This window comes from Zophobas morio, unplaced genomic scaffold, assembly GCF_036711695.1.
Source record: "Zophobas morio isolate AGI-343-1 ecotype UQ-CSIRO unplaced genomic scaffold, CSIRO_AGI_Zmor_V1 ptg000017l, whole genome shotgun sequence".
Lineage (NCBI taxonomy): Eukaryota > Metazoa > Arthropoda > Insecta > Coleoptera > Tenebrionidae > Zophobas > Zophobas morio.
The window spans coordinates 2,131,230-2,158,695 of NW_026972122.1; the positions used below are offsets into that span (position 1 = coordinate 2,131,230).

Genomic DNA, 27,466 nt, shown 5'->3' on the forward strand with positions numbered 1-27,466 from the left:
ATCATTAAAGTACAAATAGAAATAACAGAAAACAAACTTAAGTATTATGCTACGATCGAGACGAAGATGCTAGAAATCATAGGAAAAAAGTAGAAAATAACGGTAAAATCACCTCTACAATCGATAAAGAAGAAAAATCAAGGTGATATAGAGATGGAGGAGATCAAGAAGATGATCAGCGAACTTGCGATACAAATCAGAGATGATATGAGAGAAAGTAATAAACATTTATTGAAGGAATAGAATACAGGGTTTAAAGAGGAACTTAAAACATTAAGAGAAGAATTCAAACAAGCAAGAGACCAACTACAGGAGCAAAAAAAAAATTAGAGATAAGCATGAAGAATGGGAGAGAGCTAAGGTAGAAATGAGAAAGAGAGTGGGTGAAGTAGAAAGTCAACTGGATAGAATGGAAGGAGAAAAGAGAAAAAACAAAGTAGTGATGATGGGATTGGAAATAGGAACAGGAGAGCAGAAGCAGATAATTGAAGAGGTGACAAAATTTTTAGAAGAGAAAGTCAAAGTAGAGAGTAAAGTTTAAAGTGCGTATAAAATTGCAGGTAAAGTTTATGTAGTGAAATTCGAAAATAGAGAAGAAAAAATAAATGTAATGAAAAGCAAGAAGACGAAAACGGAAAGAAAAATTCAAATCGAAATAAAAGAAGAGGCAACAAAAGAGAGAAATAAAGGAAACATGGTTAGAATGCGACATAAAAAGTTAACTGTAGATGGCAGAAATTTTGAATGGAATGAAGAAGAGGGCAGACTCAAGAAGGTAGAAATTTTTTTAGTAAAGAGCCAAAAGCAAAGGAAGAAAAGGAGGAAAAATGGAAGGAAACAAGGCAAAGGGAAAGGAATAAAGGATGCAGATAGGGAAATCGAAAAAAGGGAAGCTGGTACAAAAAATACAGCTGGATAATAATCGATGGAAAATAATAAGCGTTTATTCCAAGAAAATGGAGAAAACCGAGATAAACATAGAAAAGGAAACAAAAGAAAAAGGAGATGGAAAAATACTTACAGGAGTGGATTTTAACGCAAGACTGGGCGATAAGGGGACAAGAATAAGATAAAGAAAAGGGAGAGAAAATAGGATCAAAAGACAAAGCAAATAACAAAGAAGGGAAAATATTGTGGAAGATAATAGAAGAAATGGGATGGGAAATTGTGAATGGAAACAAGGAAGTAGATGAAAAAGGAGAATGGACATACGTAGGGGCTAGGGGGAATCAATTGTAGACTACGAGATTGTCAACGAAGAGGCGTGGTGAGAAATAGAACGTTTCAAAGTGGGGGAAAGGGTAGAATCAGACCACATACCACTAGAAATAAAAATCAAATTAAAAGAACAAGAGTACGAAAAACAAGAATGAAGAAACGAAAAAAAAAGAAATAAAAAAAATAATATGGGATGAAGAGTGAATTCAAAGGTACTAGAAAAAAAGAAATTCGAAGTAAAACAAGATATAGAAGTTATGATAGCAGAACTGATCAACTTAATTATAGAAACTACGGAAAAAAGAAAGATATGCATATAGCAAGGGAGGAATAATGGATGAAACGGAGAATGTAGTGTGTTGAAGAGAAAAGCAAGGAAAAAATTAAGAAAATGGAAAAATAACAAGGGAAGGAAAGAAGAGTATTTAAAATCAAGAGAGATTTATAGGAAAAAAATGTGAAGAAAGAAAACAAGAAAAACGAGAAGAAGAAGATAAGACAATAAAATCCTTGAACACAGAAGAAGGAACGGGTTGTCTAAAATAGAAAAAATTCTGCTCTTCTTACCGAAAAAGCATGTCTTCAAATTCTTGATTTTGGCTGCACAACTAAAATCCAACATGAGAACAAGATGTTGGAATTATATATTACGTCTAACCCAAAAACTTGCTGTGTTATTGTTTTCGTACAGTATAACAGTCATCGAATACTGGTAGGCACACTAAGCGAAAATTAATAAACGTTTATTAATTTAGCAGAGTTTTTATTTTCCCCTCCACGACAAACATCATTTTATTGGTAAAAACTATTATAGTTGGTGGTTCGTGGCGGCTTTTTCATTACTAATTATTGTAATTAATAATGAAAATTAAGAAAAATAGATTTCTAGTTTTAAGTAACTCCAGAAGTCAGCAGCGAAATCGCTGGTAGACACTTTTATGAGTGACAGTGTTTATAAGTTATTTCGTAGTTAAAACGGATTACCTCAATTAAAATAAATTCTGCCTAAAATATGCAAAATTTTATGAGTCTTAGGGACTTATGGTTTATCAATGCATTCATATTTTTAAAGATTTCAAGTTATTTTATCGAAACAAGAACTTGCTAAATTTTTAATGACGTAATCACAAAAACACTCGTTTGAAACAAATGCAAAGCATGCTTCTTGAATCACGGACGAATAGACCGACATTTATACAGAGGGTTTATATAAATAATTATAAGATCGCAGTAGGTCATGTAAACGTGGTTGCCTAAATGCTACATATCTTTTAAAAAATAAAACTAATTCATTGCAATCAAAACAAACAAATTTATTGCGGTTAAACATCACAGTAAAGTTGAAAAAGTTCAGTATTTTGTCCAGAGCACTCTCTTTTTAATTTCAAAAATGTTTTGTAATCCTTTCGTCAACCCCATTGTTCATTTTCATGTTACAACAGAAACTCTTGACTGCTGAGGAAATTTTGTCAAAGATGTTTGCGGATTCTGCTGGAGTTGTTTCAAATCATCAACAACTTCCTCAGATATTAAAGGTCTTCCAAGAGATTTCTCTTTGTCGACACTGCCAATTCGAACAAATCTGTTGATTACATCTCTAATGTGAGCCTCTAACCATATTTCTTGAATTATTGAATCACGGTATTATGTGTAGACATTGTGTAGAAATTGTGTAAAACTGATAAAAATCTTTTGTTTGGGAAGAAACAAAAGAAGTTCTGTTCATTCGTTGTTACGCGGTTAATAGTATTCCAGATCTATCATTCACGTTTTTAATAAACTTTTAATAAACTCTTGTCAGTTTCAATATTTATTCGACAGTATCTCTTTTAATGACAGTTTAATATCCCATACTCTGAGATTCACCTTAATTCTGTTCTCGTTATGACAACAGCATTTATCTTGCGTACATACATTTCTGTTTGGTGTGTTGTACATAATTAATTGTATAATTTACGTCATTACAAGTTTTAATATGTGGCTATTTTTTAAAATTAATTGCTATAATATTAAGAAGGAATTAACAAATTATTTTCGGTCACAAAATTTAATTAAACCACATGAACAAAAAGTATTCGACAAGTTCCTTGAGGATGATAAATGATGTATGTTGTTTTCAAATGAAAATAATACAGTCGAAACAAAATTTACTTGAGACTAAATCGTCTAATGGGGAAGTTTTCTCTAAAACCATTACAATTTTTGAACTAAACATTACTTCCGCAATATATCAAATAATTAGGAGGTAATTGTTTCAATTAAGTACTTGAAAATACTCGGTGTACTTTCATGAGCTCTGTCTGTGATACTAATTAGAACCGTGATTTTAGAGTGAAAATTGAAATGTCAACCCTCACAGAAACAAAATTAAGACAAAAAGGAAATATAATATACGAGTTCTATTCTGCATTCGGTCTACAATGATTGTCTTCACTACCTTGGCGCATAATATACGATTACTACATATCTGTAGTTTAATTTTATTCATTCTTTCTGTTATTCACTGTATCGAAAAATCTCCAAGCAGATAGAAGTAAATTAAATATCTGTAAAAAAAAATTATTTTATGTAACAACAACTTGTGTTTATTTTACTTTCACGAAAAATATGTACTGTAGCGGTACAATATTTTTACTTCCTATGTGCACGGGTGCTTGTAAATTACACAAAAATATCTGAAAAATTTTCCGGTTCCTGGAGTTCCAATAAGTCCAAGGACATTCTAATGTGGCTTGAAGAACGCCCTCAGACTGAAAAATAAAATGTTGATGTATGCAATATATCAACTATATTTCCTACCGCATCTAGTACTTTCTGACCACCAGAAAAAGCAATAAAAATACTCAAAGATGCTCCTAAAATTGTTGTGATTATTAACGAATAATCACTTGTGTCATACAATGCCTAAAATATAGCATTATAGTAGTAAAGGCATCAGTATTGGCAAGTATTACCGTTTCTAGGGCGAAGAAGCTAAATATTATTCCGATCAAAAACAGCATGCCTAAATAAAAAGAAATAATCACTAGAATAAAAATCGTTGAATTGAATTTTTTGGTACAACTGGAAAAAAAAGTGAATAGGATATCTAGAGAGAATGAATTTTACTACGCTTTCAAAGAGGAATGACGAATAATAAAAATCCTCAAAATTTTAAATACTTCATCTTGATAATCAGAATTCTCAACCAGAGAATTTTCTTCCAAACCGTTAATTTTCGACTTCAACTCTTTTAAATTTGAAGCTAAAACTTTCAAATGAATTTCCTGAAATTTCATCAGATGTGCATAGACGATTACAAGTATAGCTGTACTGTATGTAAGAAAACTAACAGTAGAAACGTAAAAATTACGTAAAACGAACGAAAGTGTTTTATTCGGGATGGAGAAAGCAAGAAGCGAATATTCGTAGTAGCGTTCAGGAAATTCTAGTGCTTTAAATGTGTGACATATTCCGGAAGCGAAAACTAGTAATAATTGGATTAAATCAGTCCATAGCAACATTCGCAGTTCGACGGTAAATTCTTCTTTTTTTAAAGATCCGATTTTTTGCAATTCTTCATAAATCGAGTGAAGTTTGGCGGTTATTACTAATATAATAGCAATTTCTGAGACAATCTGTAAAAGATTGCTTAGTATTGGGATACAGTATTGCATTTTGATCTAGCTTGTTTACGATGCAAATATTTGAAAAACATCTAATAAGTAACTGGCTGTCAAATGTTGCTAACAAATTTATTGCGAATATTAATTGCAAAGTCCCATGAAGGGTTAAAGTTATGCAGCCAAAGATCTTATATGCTTTGCTTTTCAATATTGTAAAGGTTATCAGATACCATCCTTCTATAGGGTTGTCTGAAATATACAAAGCTGTTAATATAAAAAGAATACAGCTGTTCTTACCGAAGAAAAATCTTTTCAAATTCTTCATTCCGACTGCACAAATAGGTGGAACAAGGTTATATATTATGTCTAAACCAAAAACTTGCTGTGTTGTAGTTTTTGTACACTATAACGGTTACTGAATACTGGTAGCCACACTAAACGAAAATGAATAAACCTTTAATAATTCAGCATATTCTTTATTTTCCCCTCCACGACGAACATCACTTTATCGTTAAAAATTATTATAGCTGGTGGTCGCTTGTTCATCATTAATTATTGTATTTACGATATACTTCTAGTTTTATGTTACAGCCACTCTGTACAGCAGCGAAATCTCTGAGGACAGTGACACTGGTTATAAGTTATTTCGTAGTTAAAATTGATCTCAAATAAATCCTATATAAAATATGCAAAATATTATGAGTCTTGTCTACTAAAAAACTCGGGATGGAGGTGTTCTATCAATCAGTTTTAATCAAAGTGTTAAAGTATGCGGTGCGGATTATAAGCCACACCTTTTCCTGATGCTAATCTTTGCATCGCAGGTGATTACAACTTATAACTTTACCAAATTTATCTGTCACAAATGATTCAAGAAATTGTATGACAAGGGTCAGCGACAAAGAAAAAATTATCTGTGACGGTTTCTCCTCATCTTCGAGAAAACTACAAGAAATAAGAGAATCATGTCACATAAAGATAATTATAACAGGTGATATGAATGCAAAAGTAGGGAATAAACCAAAAAGATGGGAAAACATGATAGAACAATACGGGGAAGAACATATAACAAGAATGGAAAGATACTGGTTAAAGTTTTACATGTGTATACAAAAAATTGGTGGAAAGTTGATTCGACAGAACTTTCCTCGCTCCTGAAGTACAATGAAATATATCCAACATTTTCGAATGCCCGCCATCGTTTCTCTGTCATAGTGAACTTTTCTACCTGCGATGGGTACCTATCTGCTTAGGTTAGTGCCTAACAGTGACCAGTTCACTTAAGTTCATGTTTCCGTGTGTTAGTTTGTCATTTAAAAACATAAATTTAAAAACCACCCCCTTCTGAAGTCTGTATGTTACGCTACTGACTGTTAGTCCGTTGTCAGATTCTGATGATTCACCATGTTGAACTTAAAATAATCTATCTCTAACAACCTTTGTCCTGCAACACTTGGTAATGGCAATCTGACACTCAAGTGTTTATTTATGTTTATACATCGAAAGAATCTCACGTAGAAATTAGTTTGATTTGAACGAGCATGCTTCAGAGAAGTTCTATTATTCCGATATAGCTTCAGTCCGTCCACAATTTTTTTAATCAGATAATGAATTTTTTTCAAAATTCTTGCACTTGTAAGAGCTTGCAAGTATGAGTTTTCATTCAAGTTAGATAAAAAATAAATGAAAGATAACATCTCAAATTTATAAGTATTGAAACACTTGACTGCACAATGTTAAATTAATAACGGACGAATAGACCGACATTTGTATAACTGCTAAATTAGTGAGGCGAAAAAGACCAAAAAGTAGCCTAAACCCCGTGGTATACAACTGATCTAGATTTTATAGACTGAAAAAGTAAGGAAACAGTTTCAACGAGTTTGTTCCTATCTGTCTTCGTGACCGTCTCAGAGCTTCAAACAACTTCGAATGTAACTCTATGCCAATGACGTTATATGTTTAATAAATAGAAGCGCAAACTTTGACTCGAGGGGAAGTATTGGAGCGCCATCTACATTACTGAGAACGCGAGTTTCGGTCGAAACAATGTAATCGAAGTTTCTAGAATACGGCGCGCCATGTTTGACATGTAGACAAAATAGTGCTGACGTCAGCGCAAATATCATGGCGTCCGTTCCACTGTTCACACATTATTTTCGATTGTCATCACAATATTGCATCGAAATACAAAAAAAATATTTTTTGATATGAAAAAGTTATTATTTTGGAACCGAAGTTTTTCAAATCTACTACCTTTAGTTAAAAAGTAAGAAAACACGTAATTCTGTAATATTGCAAACAATTAAAAAGTACTCAAGGTACCTCTTTTATGATTTTAGGTGTTTTAAAAATTTAAACACAAAACTTTAGAGCAGTCACTTCATTTTAGTGGCATGAATTCGTAATGAAAATGGAACATTATGTTTTATATTTTAATGTTATTTATTCCTTCTGTTATACATTTTGTCAAAAAATCTGCTAGAAGATAGAAGTAAATTAAAAATTCAAAAAAGAGAAATTGTTATTTGAGATTCTCGTTCTCCACATAGTATACTTTCACAATAAAGGGATAATCTAAATGTACTATATTTGGACTTCCAACATGTATGTGTTCTTGCAAATTGCACATAAAAACGTGAAAGTTTTTCGGTTGTTGGTATCCCAGCATGTTCAAGGACAATCGAGTGTACTGACAAATAATATAGCATCTTAAAATTTGGAATACTTCAATTTCTTAATCAGAGTTCTCAATCAGAAAATTTTCGTTCAAACCATTGTATTTAGACTTCAAACATTTTAGATTTGAAGCTAAAATTTTTAAATAAATTTCATCAGATGTGCGTTGATCAGAACAGCACAGTTGCACTATATGTGAGAACACTAACAGTAGATATGAAACTTTTTGAGTTTTTAGGATGACATTAACTTATGTACTGTAATGTTTCAACCAATACTGATATCTTAAGTAAACGAATATTACTAAATCATTTAGTAGACCTTCTAACTTTTTCAATGTAACATCATAAAATCGTTTGACCTGTTTAATTATATGCTACGGTCCAGACGAAGATGCTAGAAATCAAAGGAAAAAAGAAATAAAATCATCTAACGTAAAAATAATTATTATAACAGGTGATATGAATGCAAGAGTAGGCAATAAAGGAAAACGATGGAGTAATATGATAGCACAATGCGGGGAAGAACATATAACACGAACGGAAAAGTTCTGTTACAGTTTTACATATACAATAAAATGATAATTAGTAGCATCTACTTCGAAAATATTAAAAAAACACATACACAGACTACACAATAGTCCACAAAATTGGAAGAAATCAAACCAAAGATGAAATAGAGTATGAGATAGATTACTCAAAACAAGAATATGCAAAAAGAAAATATAAATACACAAATTAAGAGATAAAATCAAAGAAAAAAAAAAGACACATAAAGAGACCCTAGAACAAAAGTGAACATTTTTTTAATCAGACACTTATCAGCTTCTGAAAAGAAATATGTGGAGCAATTAAATGAATGGGAAAGAAAAAACCGACGAAAACAAAAAATATATATATATATATAATAAAACGATAGGTAGAGAACTATGAGCAATATAGTGAACAGGGAATTTTACTTAATAAAGGAAATTATCAGAGAGGCATAAAAGCGAAGTTGGGAAAACTTTGAACAGATTTTGGAACAAAGTAGCAAAGAAAATACGAAACTGTTTTAAAAAGCACTTCAACAATTGAAAAACAAAAAGAAACAACGATGAATGGACTAAAAAATGAAACAGTACAGTGCTAAAGTCATGTTATGAACATTTTATAGTAAAACTAGAGCATGTTATTTACTACATAATATGTAGGTAGTTTAATTTTATTAATTCCCTCTGTTATTCACTCTATCGAAAAATCTCCAAGCAGATAGAAGTAAATTAAATATCTGAAAAAAAAAAGTATATTTTATGTTAACAACCTACGTTCAGTGTACTTTGACGAAGAAGATATGTATACTCTAGGGGTACAATATTTTCGCTCCCTATATGCACAGGTGCTTGTAAATTACACAAAAAAATCTGGAATATTTTTCGGTTGCTGGAGTTCCAGCAAGTCCAAGGACATTCAAATGTCGCTTTAAGAACGCACTCAGACTGAAAAATAAAATGTTGAGTTATGCCAGAGTTTTTGTGTTTCTTACCGCATCCAGTACTTTCTGGCCACCAGAAAAAGCCATAAAAATACTCGTAGATGACGCTAAAATTGTTGTGATTATTAATGAATAATCACTTGTGTCGTACAACGCCTATAAAATAACAATATAATTAACGCATCAGTGTAACGAAGTTTTACCTTGTCTAGGGCGAAAAAGCTAAATATTATTCCAATGAAAAAGAGCATGCCCAGATAAAAAGAAATAATCACTGGAATAAAAATCGTTGAATTGAATTTTTTAGTACAGCTATAAAAAAAAGTTAATATGATATCTAAAGAAAATGAATTTTACTACGCTTTCAAAGAAGAATGACGGATAATAAAACTTCTCAAAATTTCGAACACTTCATCTTGATAATCAGAATTCTCAAACAGAGAATTTTCTTCCAAAGCATTGATTTTCGACTTCAACTCCTTTAAATTTGAAGCTAAAGCTTTCAAATGAATTTCCTGAAATTTCATCAGATGTACATAAACGATTACAAGTATAGCTGTACTGTATGTAAGAAAAGGGACAGTAGATAGGTAGAAATTACGTGAAATGAACGAAAGTGTTTTATTCGGAATGGAGAACGCAAGAAGAGAATATTCGTAGTAGCGTTCAGGAGATTGTAGTACTTTGAATATGTGACACATTCCGGAGGTGAAAACAAGCAATAATTGGACTAAATCAGTCCACAGCACCATTCCCAGTTCGAAGATAACTTCTTCTTTTTTTAAACATCCGATTTTTTGCAATTCTTCATAAATCGAGTGAAGCTTTGGGGTTATTGCTAATATAATAGCAATTTCTGTTACAATCTGTAAAAGGTTACTTAGTGTTGAGGCACACATTACATTTTATTCTACCTTGTTTACGATGCAAATATTTGAAAAACTTCTAATCAGTAGCTTGCTGTCAAATGTTGCTAACAAATTTATTACGAATATTAACTGCAAAGTTCCATGAAGGGCTAAAGTTATGCAGCCATAGATCTTATATGCTTTGGTTTTCAAGACAGCAAATGTTATCAAATACCAACCCTCAATAGGGTTGTCTAAAATATACAGAGCTGTTAATATAAAAACAATACTGCTGTTCTTACCGAAGAAAAATCTCTTTAGATTCTTCATTATGGTTGCACAAATTAGATGCAATAGTGGAACAACATGTTGGAATTATATATTACGTCTAACTTGCGGTTTTCTTATTTTTCTACAGTGTAGTGTATCGAATACTCGTAGCCCCACTAAACGAAAATTAATAAACCATTAATAATAATTAAGCACAGTCTTTCTTTTTCACCTCGACCACAAACATTACTTTATCGTTAAAAACTGTAATAGCTGGTGGGGGCCTTTTCATTATTAATTTGTAATTACGATACATTTAAAACTGGTTATACCGAGTAAGTCAAAATATACTTTATCGATTAAATCAAGAACTTGCCAAACTTTTGATAACGTAACCACAAAATATTGTTATGGAAAAACAATGACAGCTTGTTTAAATTTGCCATGATTCCGAAATGGCATCAATTTTCTTATTTTGCAGATGTAATTGTTATTAAACAAAGATTTACTTCCGTGCACAAGGATTTAAGGTAGATAGTTGTTTCATACTGTCAGCTTTCAGCTTTTCAGATATTGGAATTTGAAGTTGTTCAGTATCCTCACTTTTATTGCAACTGAGGATGACGCTACCATTACGACTCGATTTAACAATGGAAATTTCAACTTTAGATTTTACAGGATTAACCTCAAATTTTGACGTACCTTCGATCACAAGACAGTTGTTACATAAAAAACGGAAATTACAAAGTTTATTTAAGACATATTTATTACATGTCGCAATTTTGTGTGAATAATTTATCGAGAGAAATAGCCGCTACGATACAGTCGTACCAAGCGGCTAGAAAAACATAATGAGTTAAAGCGTTACTATCGATTTGGAGCTAAGGTTACACTATATCCGTAAAGGATTAGTTCATCTCATAAACATACAATGATAGAAGTCAGATCCAAAATACCCTGCCAAATATCAAAATAAGTGTGAACACATCAACACACGACAACACAGCACCAAATTTCGTAATTTTTGTAATTAATACTTTTTATTGATTATTTTTGTGATAAATTATCTTAGATTATTTTTACAACGTTTCCCTTAACTTGGGGGACTCCAACTGTTTTAAAATTACTATTTAACTTAAGGGTTAACTTAGTACAACATACCTGTTTATCGTTAAGAAAGTTCTCTAAATCTGAACGAAAACTTGTTGAGTTCTTAGAACGACGTCAATTTGTATACTGTAAGGTCTCACTGAATATCGGTCGGTACATTAAACGAACATTACACTAAACTATTATGGCAGACCCAGAAACTTCTTTTACTCTGACTAGTTATTACTGCTTTTTGGCTTCGACGACACGCGTTTAAGTTTTTCATCACAAGCTATAAAAGCTGGTAGTAGCGTTTTGTATTATTAATTAACAGAGAACAGATTAACCTTCAGATGACTCACAGTGTGGTACAAAGCTCTTCAAATTCATTACGCATTAGACATAAAACCAACGATCGTGGAATTACAAACTCGATTGTACATAGGGGCATGGTTTAATTTTAAACCTATAGTTTCTAATTGTTCTATTGCATCAGCAATAATTTTAAAGTGAGTTTTAATGTACAAGAGTTCATTTTTAACGTTTGCTTTATTCAGGAATTCTTGAGCTTTCTTAATGCTTTGTGTATCTGTGGCTTCAAATCACATTACAACCTAAACATATTCAATATAAAAATGATAGTAAAAACCATTATATATTTACTGACTTGTTTTAAAACATCAAAGTGTTCTGCATAAAACAATGCTGCTTGAATCCAAGTGCCCCACCTGGTTAATACAGGTTCAGGTTGGAGAGGTGTATTTGGTAAACTGTTTTTATAAAACTCTGCTCTTATTGGTGCTTTTAAAAAGATTTTCTTAACATTGCTAATTATCCCATTGACATCTGGATAATTCAGTCTAATTGTTTCAGACACTAAATGTAACCCATGTGCCATACATGTTAAGTGTGTTATATTCATAAAACACCTTCACATTAGTACCAGTTTTGATCATGTATGAAGCACCATCTGATACAAACCATTTAACTTTTTTGTGTTCAGTTCCTTTTGGCCACAATAAAGCTGCAAATTAACAATTAAATAAATTGTAATAATTTCGATGCTTAAAATTATCAATAGCATACCCAATAAATCGTTTATAATTCTCGAGATTGTGGTGCTATTAGTTTTATCAAGCTGCTTCAAAGCTAGTAGAAATGGACGGCCAGCTTCTTTAGAAGATAACTTTCCAATTACTCAATGGGCTATGTATCTTCCTAATCTGTCCGCCATCTCATCGACGCTAATCCATATATCATTATTGCCAACGGAATTTCTAATTTGTTTAATTACTTGTAAATTATAAAAGGCTTGTAATTAAATGATAAGTATAAAATGCATTTTTTTTAGGTAACTTAAATAGTTTGTTACGTACATTAATAAGTTTGTTCAGTAGAAATTGTAAGTATTAAAATAAAACCTGACCAGTACAATGTGCAAGTATTTAATTGTGCTGTGTTTAGTAAAAATAATAGACGTTCAGTAGAAATGCTAGAGTGTCTGGTTGACCTAACTGGCGTTGGAACGTTTTAATGAATACCCATATTTAGTAAAAAATAGTAATCTGTAAGTACATAGTAATTGTAACAATAGGTAGGAAACAATATTTTTAACAAATATTTTTATTGGAAAAATAACAAAGTCCTATACATTGTTCTTTATAAAAATTAACATAAAATTGTAAGATAAAAAAAAAGATCACATTTAAATATAGAATACACTTTCATGTATAAAAAAACATAAAAATAAACAGTAAAATAATAATAATAATAAACATTCTTCATTGTTTCAATTATAACAAATAAATGATTCCACATAATAAAGATTAACATGCATATTCTAAAAAAATAATGAGGTTATGTATCATGTGTGGGTGTTAATTATTAAGAACATCATAATTTTCTAACAAACCTGTTCAATTTCTACTGAACGTCTATGATTTCTACTGTACATCCAACATTATTAACTAAGCTTCCGTAATTTTTACAGGACAATAGTTTTATTTACTGAACAAAATTAATAATATACATAACTTCCATGATAAAAACATATCGTTAAAATTAGTTACTGTAACAAAAAATTTGTTATATGTCATTTATATTTTCCACTGAACAATTGTATAATATATCGGTAAAGGCAACTTGTCGAAAAAATATTATACTGAGCAGAATATTTTTACCGATTATAAAATTTATGTTAAAAAGTTTTTAAATAAAAATTCTAGTGCTCACTATATCGTAATCTTTTGGTAAATAATTTTTTGTCAGAGTGCTTTCTGCGGGTAAATGCCTTCCTGTATATTTATTCATAAAATTTTTAAACACAGGACAACTAACTTTATTTCATGGAATATTTGCTACGGTAAATGCTTTACATAAATCGGTGTAAAATTGCGTAAAATCATTGTCGGAACTAATGTTTAATGAAGTCTGTTTACTGGATTTATTCTCGATCCTTTTATGCGCATCGCCACTCCAGTGTTGTTCAAAGTGTGATTTTTTTTCGCACTTAAACTAGGAAACAAAAATGAGAACATAATTCACGCTTGATTATTTTAAATGTTTACTTACAACTTTTCTACATACTTTGCAGAATAACTCATTGTCTTTGGTTGAAGAAGGAAATTGAAAATTAGTGTCCAAATTATTCCCTAACCATACTTTGATTTTATCTTTCGTGGATGATTTTACTTTAGGCATTTTGAGGATTCTCTACTGTATGCACAAAAATCAAAACCGGCCCCAGCACACTCACTAACACGCAGAGACACTCAGTATCACTAACAATAAACTTCTAAAATAAAATGCTTTTTCAGAGATTCACCTCCTTCCGGCTATAATTTAAATGAAATGCAGGCCAGCGTTGTCAGTTGGCGACGTCAACCCGTACCACTAAACTCAAGGGCGTTGTTTACAACCCATTTTTAAACAATCTGCCAGCCAAAGCAATGAATTCACGGAAAATCTCTATTAACTTCTACTTAAATAAACACATTTTTTTTACAATTTTCTTATTTATCATAGGAACAAGATTAAAACAAGATGGTAAAAAACTTTTTACGTTTTTATAAAGACCTTAACTTATGTACTGTAATGTCTCAACGAATACTGATACATCAATTTTACTAAATGATTTAGAAGACCTTCTAAGTTTTTCAGTGAAATTTGTTATTCTTTTACCGACTTTCCCAATAAAAGCATTAGGCTTGTACCGTAGTTTTGTATTATTAATTATAAGTACGATACATTTCTATTTGGTGTGTTGTACATAATTAATTGTATAATTTAGATACTTCACTACGATAAAATCCAATACAAGTTCTGGCCACTATTTAATTAACAATTTTTTTCGGTCACAAAATTTAATTAAACCACATGACCAAGAGCGAAATATCCGACAAACATCTTAAGGTTGATAGGAGATGTATGCTGTTTTCAAATCAAAATAAATTCAATAATTCGTATTACATTTTAGTTATAGTTATTACGATTAACAACAATTAAAAAGAGGTAAAAGACACTGTGAAAATTATCGTATACTTGCAGAAAAAATATAAAAACAAATCTGTATACATATATGGATACATTACAACATGTTATTTAATTACATCTATGTAATTTAATTCTATTAATTTTTTCTGTTATTCACTGTATCGAAAAATCTCCAAGCAGATAGAAGTAAATTAAATATCTGAAAAAAATAAAATTATTTTATGTTAACAAAAACCTGTGTTTATTATACTTTCACGAAAAAGATATACTCTAGGGGTACAATATTTTTACTCCCTATATGCCCGGGTGCTTGTAAATTACACCAAAAGATATGGAAAATTTTTCGGTTCCTGGAGTTCCAACAAGTCCAAGGACATTCGAATGTGGCTTGAGCAACGCATTCAGACTGGAAAATTAAATGTTGAGGTATACAATATTTTTTATATTTCTTACCGCATCTAGCACTTTTTGACCACCAGAAAAAACAACAAAAATACTCAAAGATGCTGCTAAAATTGTTGTGATTATTAATGAATAATAATCACTTGTGTCATACATTGCCTAAAATATAACAATATAATTGTTGAGGCACCAGTGTTGGCAAGTTTTACCGTATATAGGGCGTAGAAGCTAAATATTATTCCGATTAAAAAGAGCATGCCCAAATAAAAAGAAATAATCACTAGAATAAAAATCGTTGAATTGAATTTCTTGGTACAACTAGAAAAAAAAATGAATATGATATCTAAAAAGAATAATTTTACTACGCTTTCACAGAAGAATGACGAATAATAAAACTTCTCAAAATTGTAAACACGTCATCTTGATAATCAGAATTCTCAACCAGATAATTTTCTTCCAAACCTTTAATTTTCGCCTTCAACTCTTTTAAATTTGAAGCTAAAACTTTCAAATGAATTTCCTGAAATTTCATCAGATGTGCATAGACGATTATAAGTATAGCTGTACTGTACGTAAGAAAGCTAACAGTAGATACGTAAAAATTACGTAAAATGAACGAAAGTGTTTTATTCGTGATGGAGAAAGCAAGAAGCGAATATTCGTAGTAGCGTTCAGGAAATTCGAGTGCTTTAAATGTGTGACACATTCCGGAAGCGAAAACAAGTAATAACTGGACTAAATCAGTCCATAGCAATATACGCAGTTCGTAGATAAATTCTTCTTTTTTTAAACTTCCCATTTTTTGCAATTCTTCATAAATCGAGTGAAGCTTTGGGGTTATTGCTAATATAATAGCAATTTCTGTTACAATCTGCAAAAAATTGTTTAGTGTTGAGGAACACCATTGGATTTTGATTTACCTTGTTTACGATGCAAATATTTGAAAAACATCTAATCAGTAACTGGCTGTCAAATGTTGCTAACAAATTTATTGCGAATATTAACTGCAAAGTTCCATGAAGGGCTAAAGTTATGCAGCCATAGATCTTATATACTTTGCTTTTCAAGATAGTAAATGTTATCAGATACCATCCTTCTATAGGGTTGTCTAAAATACACCAAACTGTTAATGTAAAAAGAATTCTGGTGATTTTACCGATGAAGTATCTCTTCAAATTCTTCATTCTGACTGCATTAAGACGCATTACTGAAACAAGATGTTGAAATTATATATTACGACTAAACCAAAAAGTTGCTGTGTTGTAGTTTTTGTACGGTGTAGCAGTTACTGAATACTGGTAGCCACACTAAACGAAAATTAATAAACGTTTAATAATTCAGCATAGTGTTTACTTTCCCCTCCACGACTAACATCACTTTATCGTTATAAACTATTATAGTTGGTGGTAGCGGTTTCATTATTAATTACGTAACTACAATGTACCTTATTTCTAGTTTTAAGATACAGCAACTTTGTTTCATCTGTTGAAACACTCGACAACTCAGCAGCGAAATCTTCGGTAGGCAACTTTAATAGTGACAATTTTTATAAGTTATTTCGCAGTTAAAATTGATGAGCTCATCTCATATAACCTATCTAAGATATGCAAAATATTTCGAGTCTCATGGGACTTATGGTTTATCAATGCATTCATATATTTGGAACTGCTTATACTGAATATCTCAAAATAAATAATAATCAATAGGCCAGTTTACTTTATCGTTGTAATTAAGAACTTGCTAAATTTTTTATGGAGTAATAACAAAAACTCGTTTGAAACAAACATGCTTTTTTACGTTTACTTTAACTATACACACATAGTTTGATTTTAGCTTTCAGAGATGATTATAATAAAGAAAATAAAATTCGCAAAATTTTCAGAGGGAAGTTCCGATATAACTTCAATCCGTTTAGAATTTGTTTTATTCAAATCATCGATTTCTTTCAAAGTTTTTCCGCTTATAAAAGTTTGCCAGTGTGAGTTTTCATTCAAGTTGGAAACCAAAGATAACATCTCAAATTTAGAATTGGTAAAATGCTTGAATATACAATGTCGCGACAGTCCCAGAAAAGTCTCGAAGCGGCCCTCGAAAAGCCTGGAAGCAGAAGTCGCGAATACCCAATTCGAGAAAGAGCTCGATCGCCGAAATATATATATTTAAATATATAATAGCACATATCCTTGTGACTCCCTTGCTTAGAATATTCAATCTTATTCTCAAAAATTGTCGGGTACCAGAACTTCGGAAAAATCCTGCATTTCTCCCATATTTAAGTCTGGGGATAAAGCTGATGTAAAGAACTATAGGTTCATAAGTTTATTATGTAATTTTGTGAAGACATTTGAATCAGTAATCTATAAGCTAATTTATTCAGCTGTGGACCTTTTCGTCCTGTTCGTCCTTTTCGTCCTTTTGGTCCTTTTGGTCCTTTTCGTCCTTTTCGTCGTTTTCGTACTTTTCGTCCTTTTCGTCTTATTGGTTCTTTTCGTCCTTTTCGTCTTTTCTATCGTTTTTATCCTTTTTATCCTCTTTATCCTTTTTATCCTCTTTATCCTTTTTATCCTCTTTATCCTTGTTATCTTTTTCATCCTTTTCATCCTTTTCATCCTTTTTATCCTTTTTATCCTTTCTATCCTTTTTATCCTTTTTATCCTTTTTATCCTTTTTATCCTTTTTATCCTTTTTATCCTTTTTATCCTTTTTTCCCTTTTTTCCCTTTTTTTCCTTTTTATCCTTTTTATCCTTTTTATCCTTTTTATCCTTTTTATCCTTTTTATCCTTTTTATCCTTTTTATCCTTTTTATCCTTTTTATCCTTTTTATCCTTTTTATCCTCTTTATCCTCTTTATCCTTTTTATCCTATTTATCCTTTTTATCTTTTTTATCCTTTTTACCCTTTTTATCTACTCTGGTTCTTCGCTTAATCCATATTACGCACTCAGCTCATGGTATAAATAGAGTGGCTGAGGAAATTAGAAATATATTTCCAATAGTAAATAAAGTTTGTTAAATCACCTTTCAGAGTACAATTTTACTGGAGTCCATTGTCCAATTTACCATTACCTCTACAACCTATTGTAACTAGGGGGGGGGGGGGTGTTGATCCGTTTATCGTAAAAAAAATCCTTTTGAAATGAAACGGTTTAACTGTCATAAAAATTTAAACACTGTAAATTAGAGAGTAATAAATTTATTTTCAAGATATACAAACACAGAACTTTTTATTGTGAAAAGAGAATACTTTATTTTTCTATATTTTACTTATTTCTTCTATTATTCACGGTGTCGAAAAATCTCCAAACAGAAAAAAGTAAGTTAAAAATCTGAAAAAAAATTACTTTTATGTGATCAACAAGTCGTATGTAGCATACTTTCGCGAAAAAATTGTACTCCAAGGGCACTATATTTCCGCTTCCAATGTGCATGGGTTTTTGTAAATTACACAAAAATATCTGAAACGCTTTTCGGTTGCTTGTGTTCCAGCAATTCCATGGACAATCTAGTGTAGCTTGAAAAACGTACATGGACTGAAAAGTAAAATGTTGAATTATGCGATAATGGTTGAGTTTTTTACCGCATCTAGTACTTTCTGACCACCAGAAAAAGCCATAAAAATAGTCATAGCTGCGCCTAAAAGTGTTGTGATTATTACTGAATAATCACTTGTGTCATACATTGCCTAAAATATAACAATTTAGTTCAGGGTATTAGTGTAGGCAAGTTTTACCATATCTATAGCGAAGAAGGTGAATATTATTCCAATTACGAAAAGCATGCCCAAATAAAAAGAAATAATCACTGGAATAAAAATCGTAGAGGTGAATTTCTGGATACAGCTAGAAATAAAATAGATGAATGTTGTCTAAAGTAGAAAATTAATTTTATTACGTTTTCAAGGAGGAATGACGAATAATAAAACTTTTCAAAATTTTGGACACCTCATCTTGATAGTCAGAATTCTCAATTAGGAAATTTTCTTCCAAACCATTTATTGTCGATTTCAGTTCTTTTAAATTTGACGCTAAAACTTTCAAATGGATCTCCTGAAATTTCATCAGATGCACATAGATGAGAACAAGTACAACTGCACTGTATGTGAGAAAACTGAATGTAAATATATAGAAATTACTTAAAACTACCGAAACTGTTTCATTCGGGATGGAAAATGCAAGAAGCGAATATTCGTAATAGCGTTCAGGAGATTCTAGAACTTTGACTGTGTGACACATTCCGCATACAAAATTCACAACTAAGTGGGCTAAATCACTGTTCGGGCCAATCGAGAAGCCCGCCGTGCAACCAGCGACGGAAGGGAGGGGGACACAACCACCCTCTTCCACTTCAATTTGTAAATAGTTTTTAGTTCTGTACGAGTTAGGCTAGGTAAATAAACGATAAAAGTACAGACGGGTTTTGTAGTTGCTCTGAACCACATCAGTCCAGAGTGTCACCCATTGTGACCTACAAGTAACCAGGGCCATCCATTGTGGCTTACAAGTTGGTCACCCATTGTGACCTGGTCCTTCGAACCGACGACGCGATTCACCAGGTTGAATTGCATCACAAGAATAAACCATCATTTTTTGGGCCTACAACCGCCACACCAACATTTTTTGGTCCTACGAGTCGGATCGTAATCCAGCGCCAGAAGTAGCAGATCAGCCAGCCGAATTAAGGTCATCCCGTGGAGAAGAGAACGAGCAAGAGTTCGGTGGTGCCAAGGGTAAAGGTAGGCCTTTTTTATTTATCAGTTTGGTTTGTGGTTTCTCATACGCAGCATTCATTAATTAGTTAAAATGACTCAGGAAGAGTTAAAGGCGTTAATTAACAAAAGGGGTATGGTAAAGGCGACATTGACCAGAATGAAACATTTTGTTGACAATTTTCAACCGGGTAATAATGTCTACCAGCTGAAAACGCGTTTACCGCATATTCAAAAGGCGTTCACAGAGTTCGATGACATTCAAAGGCAAATAGAACTTTTAGACAATAGGGTCGATCAGTCTAAGGAACGCGAGGAATTTGAAAATAAGTATTACGATTTAGAATCAGCAGTGCTAGAAATTATTGATACAGATGTACAAAATTCGGCAAATGAACGTAACACGAGTAGTCCCAGTTCAAGTAAACAGAAAGGTTCAGAGGTAAGATTAAATCCGGTACGGTTGCCCACATTGGATTTACCTGTATTTTCGGGGTCGTATTTAGATTGGCAAGCATTTTCGGACACATTCAAGTCGTTGATTCACGATAATGAGTTATATACAAATATCGAAAAATTTCATTATTTAAGGTCATGTTTAAAAGGAGGTGCCTATAAAACATTAGAGTCGGTAAAGATTTCGTCAGACAATTATCCTATCGCTTGGAAAACGTTAGAAAAAAGATACGCGAATACACGTTTAATTGTGCAAGAGCATGTGCTGGCTATAATAAATTCGCCCAATTTAATAAAAAATTCGGCAACGGCAATGCGCAAATTACTAGACGATATAACAGTTAATACCGAAGCTTTAAAAAATTTACAAATAGAAGTTGATAAGTGGGATGCTTTAATTGTACCGTTAATTACTTTGAAATTTGATTTTATTACGAAACGCGATTGGGAATCCACATTGGACACAGAAGTAGCGACTTTAACAGAATTAATTTGTTTTTTGAGCAAGAAAGCGGCTCTATTAGAATCCTTAAATGTAGGAGAAAATTATTCAGTTAATAATAATAAATTTCAACATTCGGGTAAATTTAAGCATAATTTACAAGTTTCAAAACAACCACGACCATCCACTTCATGTAATACCACAGTCACAAACGATAAGGTTTCAATTCAATGTTTTTTGTGTAAAGGAGCTCATACATTATACCGTTGTAATGAATTTCTTAGTATGTCAGTAGCCGATCGAACGAGTACCATCAAGAAATTAAAATTGTGTTTAAATTGTTTTAAACGAAATCATTCAACGGAGCAGTGTAAAAGCGGTACGTGTAGGCAATGTCAGGAAAAACACAATTCATTGTTACATAGAGAAGGTGACAATCAACAAAATAATTCGAGCACAGATTCAGGTCAAACAATTGTTTCCCATGCAAGACATAACGCAGAAAATTCTACACAAGTGTTGCTGTCAACGGTACAAATATTCATTAGAGACTGTTCAAATAATTGGGTCATGTGTAGAGCGTTACTAGATTCGGGATCCCAATCAAACTTTATAACACAGCTATTATGCAATAAATTAGGTTTGTCATCAGCTCAACTTCATGGAGAAATAATAGGTATCAATGGTTCAAGGTTTGATGCACAAAGGCTTACAAAAATTCACATTAAATCAAGATATGACAACCATGATTTCAAGATAAGTTGTTTTGTTTTAAGCAATATTACACAAAGTTTGCCGTCAATATCATTTGAAAAGAACGACTTGCAGTTACCCTCTAATTTAAAACTTGCGGACAATGAATTTAACATCCGGTCACCGGTTGATATTTTATTAGGGGCAGAGATTTTCTGGAAGGCTATTCGAATGGGGCAGATTAAGTTAGGTAAAAATTCTTTGCATTTACAAGAAAGTTGCTTTGGATGGATAGTGGGTGGTACAATTAGCACAGGTAGTTTCATGCAAAATGGTCTGTGCAATCTGTCTTTAAGTAACCTAGATAAACAAGTTAGGGCTTTCTGGGAAACAGAACAATGGCCAGGGGAAGAAGGTTCTCAGAATAATTATCCATCGCAGGAAGATAAGGATTGTGAAAACCACTTTCTAAATACCCATAAACGTGATCCTTCCTCGGGTCGGTTTATTGTACGCCTACCTTTTAAGTGTAATCCGGTTACAATGGGTAGGTCCGACGAAATTGCTAGAAAACGGTTTACAACCCTTGAAAATAAGTTGAAACGCAATGAATCACTCAGAATTCCTTACAAGCAGTTTATGGACGAATACTCTGAATTGAACCACATGGAACTTATACCGGGATCCGATAGTACCGAAACGTCTGTATATCTGCCACATCATGCAGTTGTTAAGGAATCGAGCACGACGACAAAATTACGGGTAGTATTCGATGCAAGCGCAAAAACCTCTAAAAGCACGAGTTTGAATGATTTTTTATCGATAGGTCCTAAACTTCAGGATGATCTTTGCGCCATCATTCTTAGATTCCGTTCACATCAATACGTTATCACGGGTGATATAAACAAAATGTACCGGCAAATTTTGGTCGCAGCGGATGATCGTAAATATCAGCGGATATTTTGGAGAGACGATTGCACAAAACCTCTGGACACCTATCAGTTAAATACGGTAACTTATGGTACTGCATGTGCTCCATTTTTAGCAGTCCGGTGTTTGAAAGAACTCGCAGATGAAAATAAGGTCGCTTATCCTCACATTTATCCTGTTATCATACACGACATGTACATGGACGATGTTTTGACAGGAGGCAATACAATAGCAGATGTATTAAAATTGCGCGAGGACCTAATAAAAGTACTAAGTCAGGGTCAATTTGAGTTGAGAAAATGGGCAGCAAATAATTTGTCACTGTTGACATGCGAAAGGAATCTGCCAGATACGAGCGAGTTTGACAATGGGGTAATTAATTTCGATAAAAACGGGGAATCAAAAACGTTAGGATTATACTGGAATTGTCAGGAGGATTATTTAAAATACGAAATTAACGCAGATAATAAGGCAAGGGAATCTTTTACAAAGCGTAAAATTTTGTCTACGGTGTCTAAAATATTTGATCCATTAAATCTGTTAGGTCCAGTCATTGTTAAGGCTAAATTGATTATACAAAGATTATGGGAAATGAAACTTGGTTGGGATGAAAGAATACCCGCCGAATTAGTAAAAATATGGTTACAATTGTTAGATGAATTTACAATTTTGAACAATATCCGAATACCTCGAAAGGTGATTAGTCACTATCCGTACAGCCGTATTGAAATGCATGGGTTTTGTGATGCTTCGCAAAGAGCATATGGTGCATGTGTCTACATACGCACACACAGTGCAAATGGTTCCGTCTCATCCAATTTATTGTGCAGTAAATCGCGTGTAGCACCACTTAAAACAATTACCATTCCCAGATTAGAGTTATGTGCAGCCCTATTGTTAGCTAAGTTAGTAAATAGCGTCATTCAAAATTTAAGAACAAGGGTGGACGAGATATTTTATTGGACGGATTCGATGATTGTATTAGCATGGTTGGCAACTTCACCATCCGTATTAAACACCTATGTAGCTAATAGGGTCAGCCAAATTCAAACCTTAACTACCGTTGAAAAATGGCACCACGTAATCTCAAACGAAAATCCCGCGGACATAATTTCACGAGGGGCGCTTCCCAGTGAACTAATCAATAATCAAAAATGGTTTAACGGGCCCGTCTGGCTCAGCAAAAGAGAGGAAATTTGTCCAGATAAAATCGTCCAACCCACAGAAATATTGGAAGTAAAAAGATCTTGTTTAGTGGGTGTTAGTCATTCTGAATTCAACTTTCTAGAGAGATTTTCTTCATTTTTCAAACTGCAACGCGTCATCGCCAATTGTTTTCGATTCATTCACAATTGTCGAAATAAGGGTAACAAGGTAGAAAATGAATTTTCAAGGAACGAATACGCTAGGGCCACAACTGCTATAATATCAATGCTACAAAAATTAGAATTTTCAAACGAATTAATCAAACTTGGAAATAATTTGTCCGTTAGCAAATCTAGTAAATTAAGAACACTTAATCCCTTCTTAGATAAGGACGGCATTATAAGAGTAGGGGGACGTTTGCGTAACGCCAGTATAGGTTACGAACAAAAACATCCCATTGTGTTGCCCAAGCATCACGTGACAAAATTAATAATTCAAGAAGAACACGTGGCCAATTTACATGCTGGGCCCACAGCAACACTGACAGCAATTCGCCTAAAATTTTGGCCCTTAGCAGGTAGAGCCCAAGTAAGGCAGGTAATTCACAATTGTTATAATTGCTTTCGTGTAAAACCAGTGAGCGTAAATCCAATCATGGGCGACTTACCAGCGTCACGAATGGTAAAGGAACGACCGTTCAAAAATACTGGACTAGATTATGCCGGTCCGCTATTCATAAGAGACGGAAAAACGCGAAATAGACGTACAGTAAAGGTATATATTGCACTTTTTGTATGCTTTTCCACTAAGGCAATTCATTTAGAGCTGGTCGGTGATATGACCACGGAGAGCTTTTTGAACGCGTTAAAAAGATTTATGGCGCGTCGAGGACTGGTAGACAACATTTACTCTGATAACGGTAGTAATTTTGTAGGTGCAATGAAAGAGTTAAAGGAATTGTTTAAGGCAGATAAGTTCAAAGAAATTTTAACTGAGGTCAGCAGAAAAAACATAAATTGGCATTTTATACCAGTCAGAGCACCTCACTTTGGAGGTATTTGGGAATCAGGGGTTAAATCAGTTAAATTTCATCTTAAAAGAGTTATAGGCAATGCAATGCTGACATATGAGGAGCTGTATACCCTGCTGGTAGGTATAGAGGCTTGTCTAAACTCGCGGCCGTTATGTCCATTGACGGAAGATCCGAACGATGACGAAGTCCTGACGCCAGGACATTTTTTAATTGGCAGTTCATTAACAGCTATACCGGAACCTGATATGAGCGACTGGAAGACGGGACGCTTATCCCGATGGCAACATGTTGAGCAAATTCGTCAGCACTTTTGGCGTCGATGGTCCCGGGAATATTTGGGTCATTTACAACCTAGGGCGAAGTGGCATCGAACTACCTCCCAAATACAGCCGGGGATGTTGGTCCTCCTGAGGGATCCCAGTCCACCCCTAAATTGGCGACGAGGACGAGTGGTAGAACTCCATCCAGGCCCTGATGGATGCACCAGGGTCGTATCAGTACGTGTCGGGGACCGCATAATGAAGAGAGCCGTCAGGACGTTGGGGGTACTACCGGTGGATTGAACAAGCCGTTCAATGCGGGCCGGGATGTTCGGGCCAATCGAGAAGCCCGCCGTGCAACCAGCGACGGAAGGGAGGGGGACACAACCACCCTCTTCCACTTCAATTTGTAAATAGTTTTTAGTTCTGTACGAGTTAGGCTAGGTAAATAAACGATAAAAGTACAGACGGGTTTTGTAGTTGCTCTGAACCACATCAGTCCAGAGTGTCACCCATTGTGACCTACAAGTAACCAGGGCCATCCATTGTGGCTTACAAGTTGGTCACCCATTGTGACCTGGTCCTTCGAACCGACGACGCGATTCACCAGGTTGAATTGCATCACAAGAATAAACCATCATTTTTTGGGCCTACAACCGCCACACCAACAATCACTCCATAGCAAGATTCGCAGTTCTAGAATAAATTCTTCTTTTTTTAAACGACCGATTTTTTGTAATTCTTGATAAACCGAGTGAAGCTTTTCAGTTGTTACTAATATAATAGCAATTTCTACTACAGTCTGTAAAATATTGCTTATAATAGAGGTACATCGAGGCGTATCAATCTACCTTACATACGATACAAACATTTGTAAAACATCGAATCAGCAACTTACTGTCAAATGTTAACAACAAATTTATCACAAATATTGACTGTAAAGTTCCATGTAGGGCTAAAACTGTGCATCCAAAAATTATAAACACTTTGCTTCTTAATACTGTAAATGTTATCAAATACCATCCTTCTATAGGGTCGTCTAAAATATACCAAGTTGTTACTGAAAAAAGAATTTTGTTGTTCTAACCGAAGATGAATCTCTTCAAATTCTTTATTCCGGCTGCATAATTAAAATAAAGCGTTATGAACCTAGCAAGAATAAAAATATATTTTGTTTGTTTATTGTTAGACATTTTATTCTTATACAAATTTTGTTGTAACCTTCTAGAGTTTAATTTAAATAATAATAAAAAATATTTATGTTGTGATAAACCATTCTCCCGAATGTTTTTCTGAATTACAAAGATACATTACTATAGAACGAATATTGTTGTTCTTACCCTTCAAATTCATCACTACCATTAAAATAAAATGTTCGAACGATTGGAATTATGCACTAACTGCGTCTAAACCAAAGATTTGTTGTGTTCTTGCCACGACAGCAACTGGTATATTGTCGGGTCAAATACTGGCACGCAAACTAAATGGGTATAAACCATTTAATAATTTATTAGTGGACCTAATAACTTTTTTACTTTAAAAAAATTGTTTTCCGACTTCGGTGAACTATGGAATTGCTGTTATTATTAGCAGTGAAACTTTCGGTAGGCTTTTTCATAGTTAATTGTCAGTAGTTGAAACCATCAAAACTATTAAATGTGTTATTGATAGAAACGACAAAAATAAAGAAGTTATAAATAAATCTACAATTGGTAGACTAAAAAACTAACCGAAGGTTTCAACAATCTTGTGTCTGTCTGTCTTTAGTTTGCGTTTAAGTTAGTATCGATAAAATATTGTTACGAAATAAGCCCATACGCCGCCCCGGTACGACGCCTATGCGTCTTCTAGTATGTAGGTATGCGTTGCTTCTCGTATGTAGTATGACTCATCGGCCGCGCGGATACAAGCAGATGTCGCGAATACCCAATTCGAGAAAGAGCTGGATCGCCGAAATATGGATTTAAATAGAGCCCAGCTAGTGGAATCAGTCAAGAGCGTCCAGTGAAATTCGCCGGAATAATTTCTGTACATATTGTTGAGTTTTACCTGCGCCCGATTTCAATCACCCGTACAACGTAACAATATTTAGTGTGTAACGTACATTATAACGGATGCACAATAAAAATCACTCAGAGTACCTATGCTTGGGATTTCGGTTGACACATCCCTTTGGCACGAAGATAAGCTTATATTTTGGTTGTATATTTATGTATAAATAATACTGTACATACTACAAAATTTACTAAAAGGATTAATGATTTTTTTGATACCCTGAACAGGAAACACCCTGGGGTGTTATACCATCACTCTGTTTATCATAAAACACAACTTTTGTAGATTCCAAAACAAAATTTAGAGTATCTGACTTTCAAAAATAGGATTTTATTACGTGTTAATTAATAAAATGAATCAAGATCCCTTAGAGGTAAGCTCGACTATGGTTTAACGGAAATAATCTGTTGGATGATAGATTTAAGTTTCTTTTCTAAGGACTTCTTAAGCTATTTTCAAGCAGAATTGGCTGTTTGCGCTTCTCCTGTTAGTCGATTTTTTCTCTTGTAGATAGTTCATTTGATTATGTTCAAAAATGTAACACAGAATTTTTTTTTTCCTTTATATATATTACGGTATTTATAATGTTTAATTTTATAAAATTTCAGCAATTTTTTGGAATAATACATCTGAAAAATTTGTTTTCATTAAAGCTTTGATTATGATTTTC

The 27,466-nt window shown here is 33.2% G+C and overlaps 2 protein-coding genes across 2 annotated transcripts; both read left to right on the plus strand.

Moving 5' to 3' along the window:
- Positions 1-19,351: 19,351 nt before the first annotated feature.
- LOC135130524 (uncharacterized) lies at positions 19,352-22,873 on the plus strand. Its single transcript, XM_064057916.1, has 3 exons — positions 19,352-19,446; positions 19,499-22,773; positions 22,847-22,873. The coding sequence occupies exons 2-3, from the start codon at positions 19,876-19,878 to the stop codon at positions 22,871-22,873; spliced, it is 2,925 nt and encodes a 974-aa protein (XP_063913986.1). The 5' UTR covers positions 19,352-19,446; positions 19,499-19,875.
- Positions 22,790-25,207, plus strand: LOC135130521 (uncharacterized). The gene is made up of 2 exons (XM_064057915.1): positions 22,790-24,502; positions 24,557-25,207. The coding sequence occupies exons 1-2, from the start codon at positions 22,894-22,896 to the stop codon at positions 25,042-25,044; spliced, it is 2,097 nt and encodes a 698-aa protein (XP_063913985.1). The 5' UTR covers positions 22,790-22,893; the 3' UTR covers positions 25,045-25,207.
- The last annotated feature ends 2,259 nt before the right edge of the window (positions 25,208-27,466 follow it).

What these genes read in the sequence shown, in the direction of transcription:
- LOC135130521 (XM_064057915.1), top strand. Translation starts at nt 22,894, where the DNA reads ATGAAACTTGGTTGGGATGAAAGAATACCCGCCGAATTAGTAAAAATA. An exon ending in CAGAGCACCTCACTTTGGAG is followed by an intron (nt 24,503 to 24,556) that starts GTATTTGGGAAT and finishes AAAGAGTTATAG; the next exon opens with GCAATGCAATGCTGACATAT.
- LOC135130524 (XM_064057916.1), top strand. Translation starts at nt 19,876, where the DNA reads ATGACTCAGGAAGAGTTAAAGGCGTTAATTAACAAAAGGGGTATGGTA. An exon ending in AAATTAACGCAGATAATAAG is followed by an intron (nt 22,774 to 22,846) that starts GCAAGGGAATCT and finishes TAAATCTGTTAG; the next exon opens with GTCCAGTCATTGTTAAGGCT.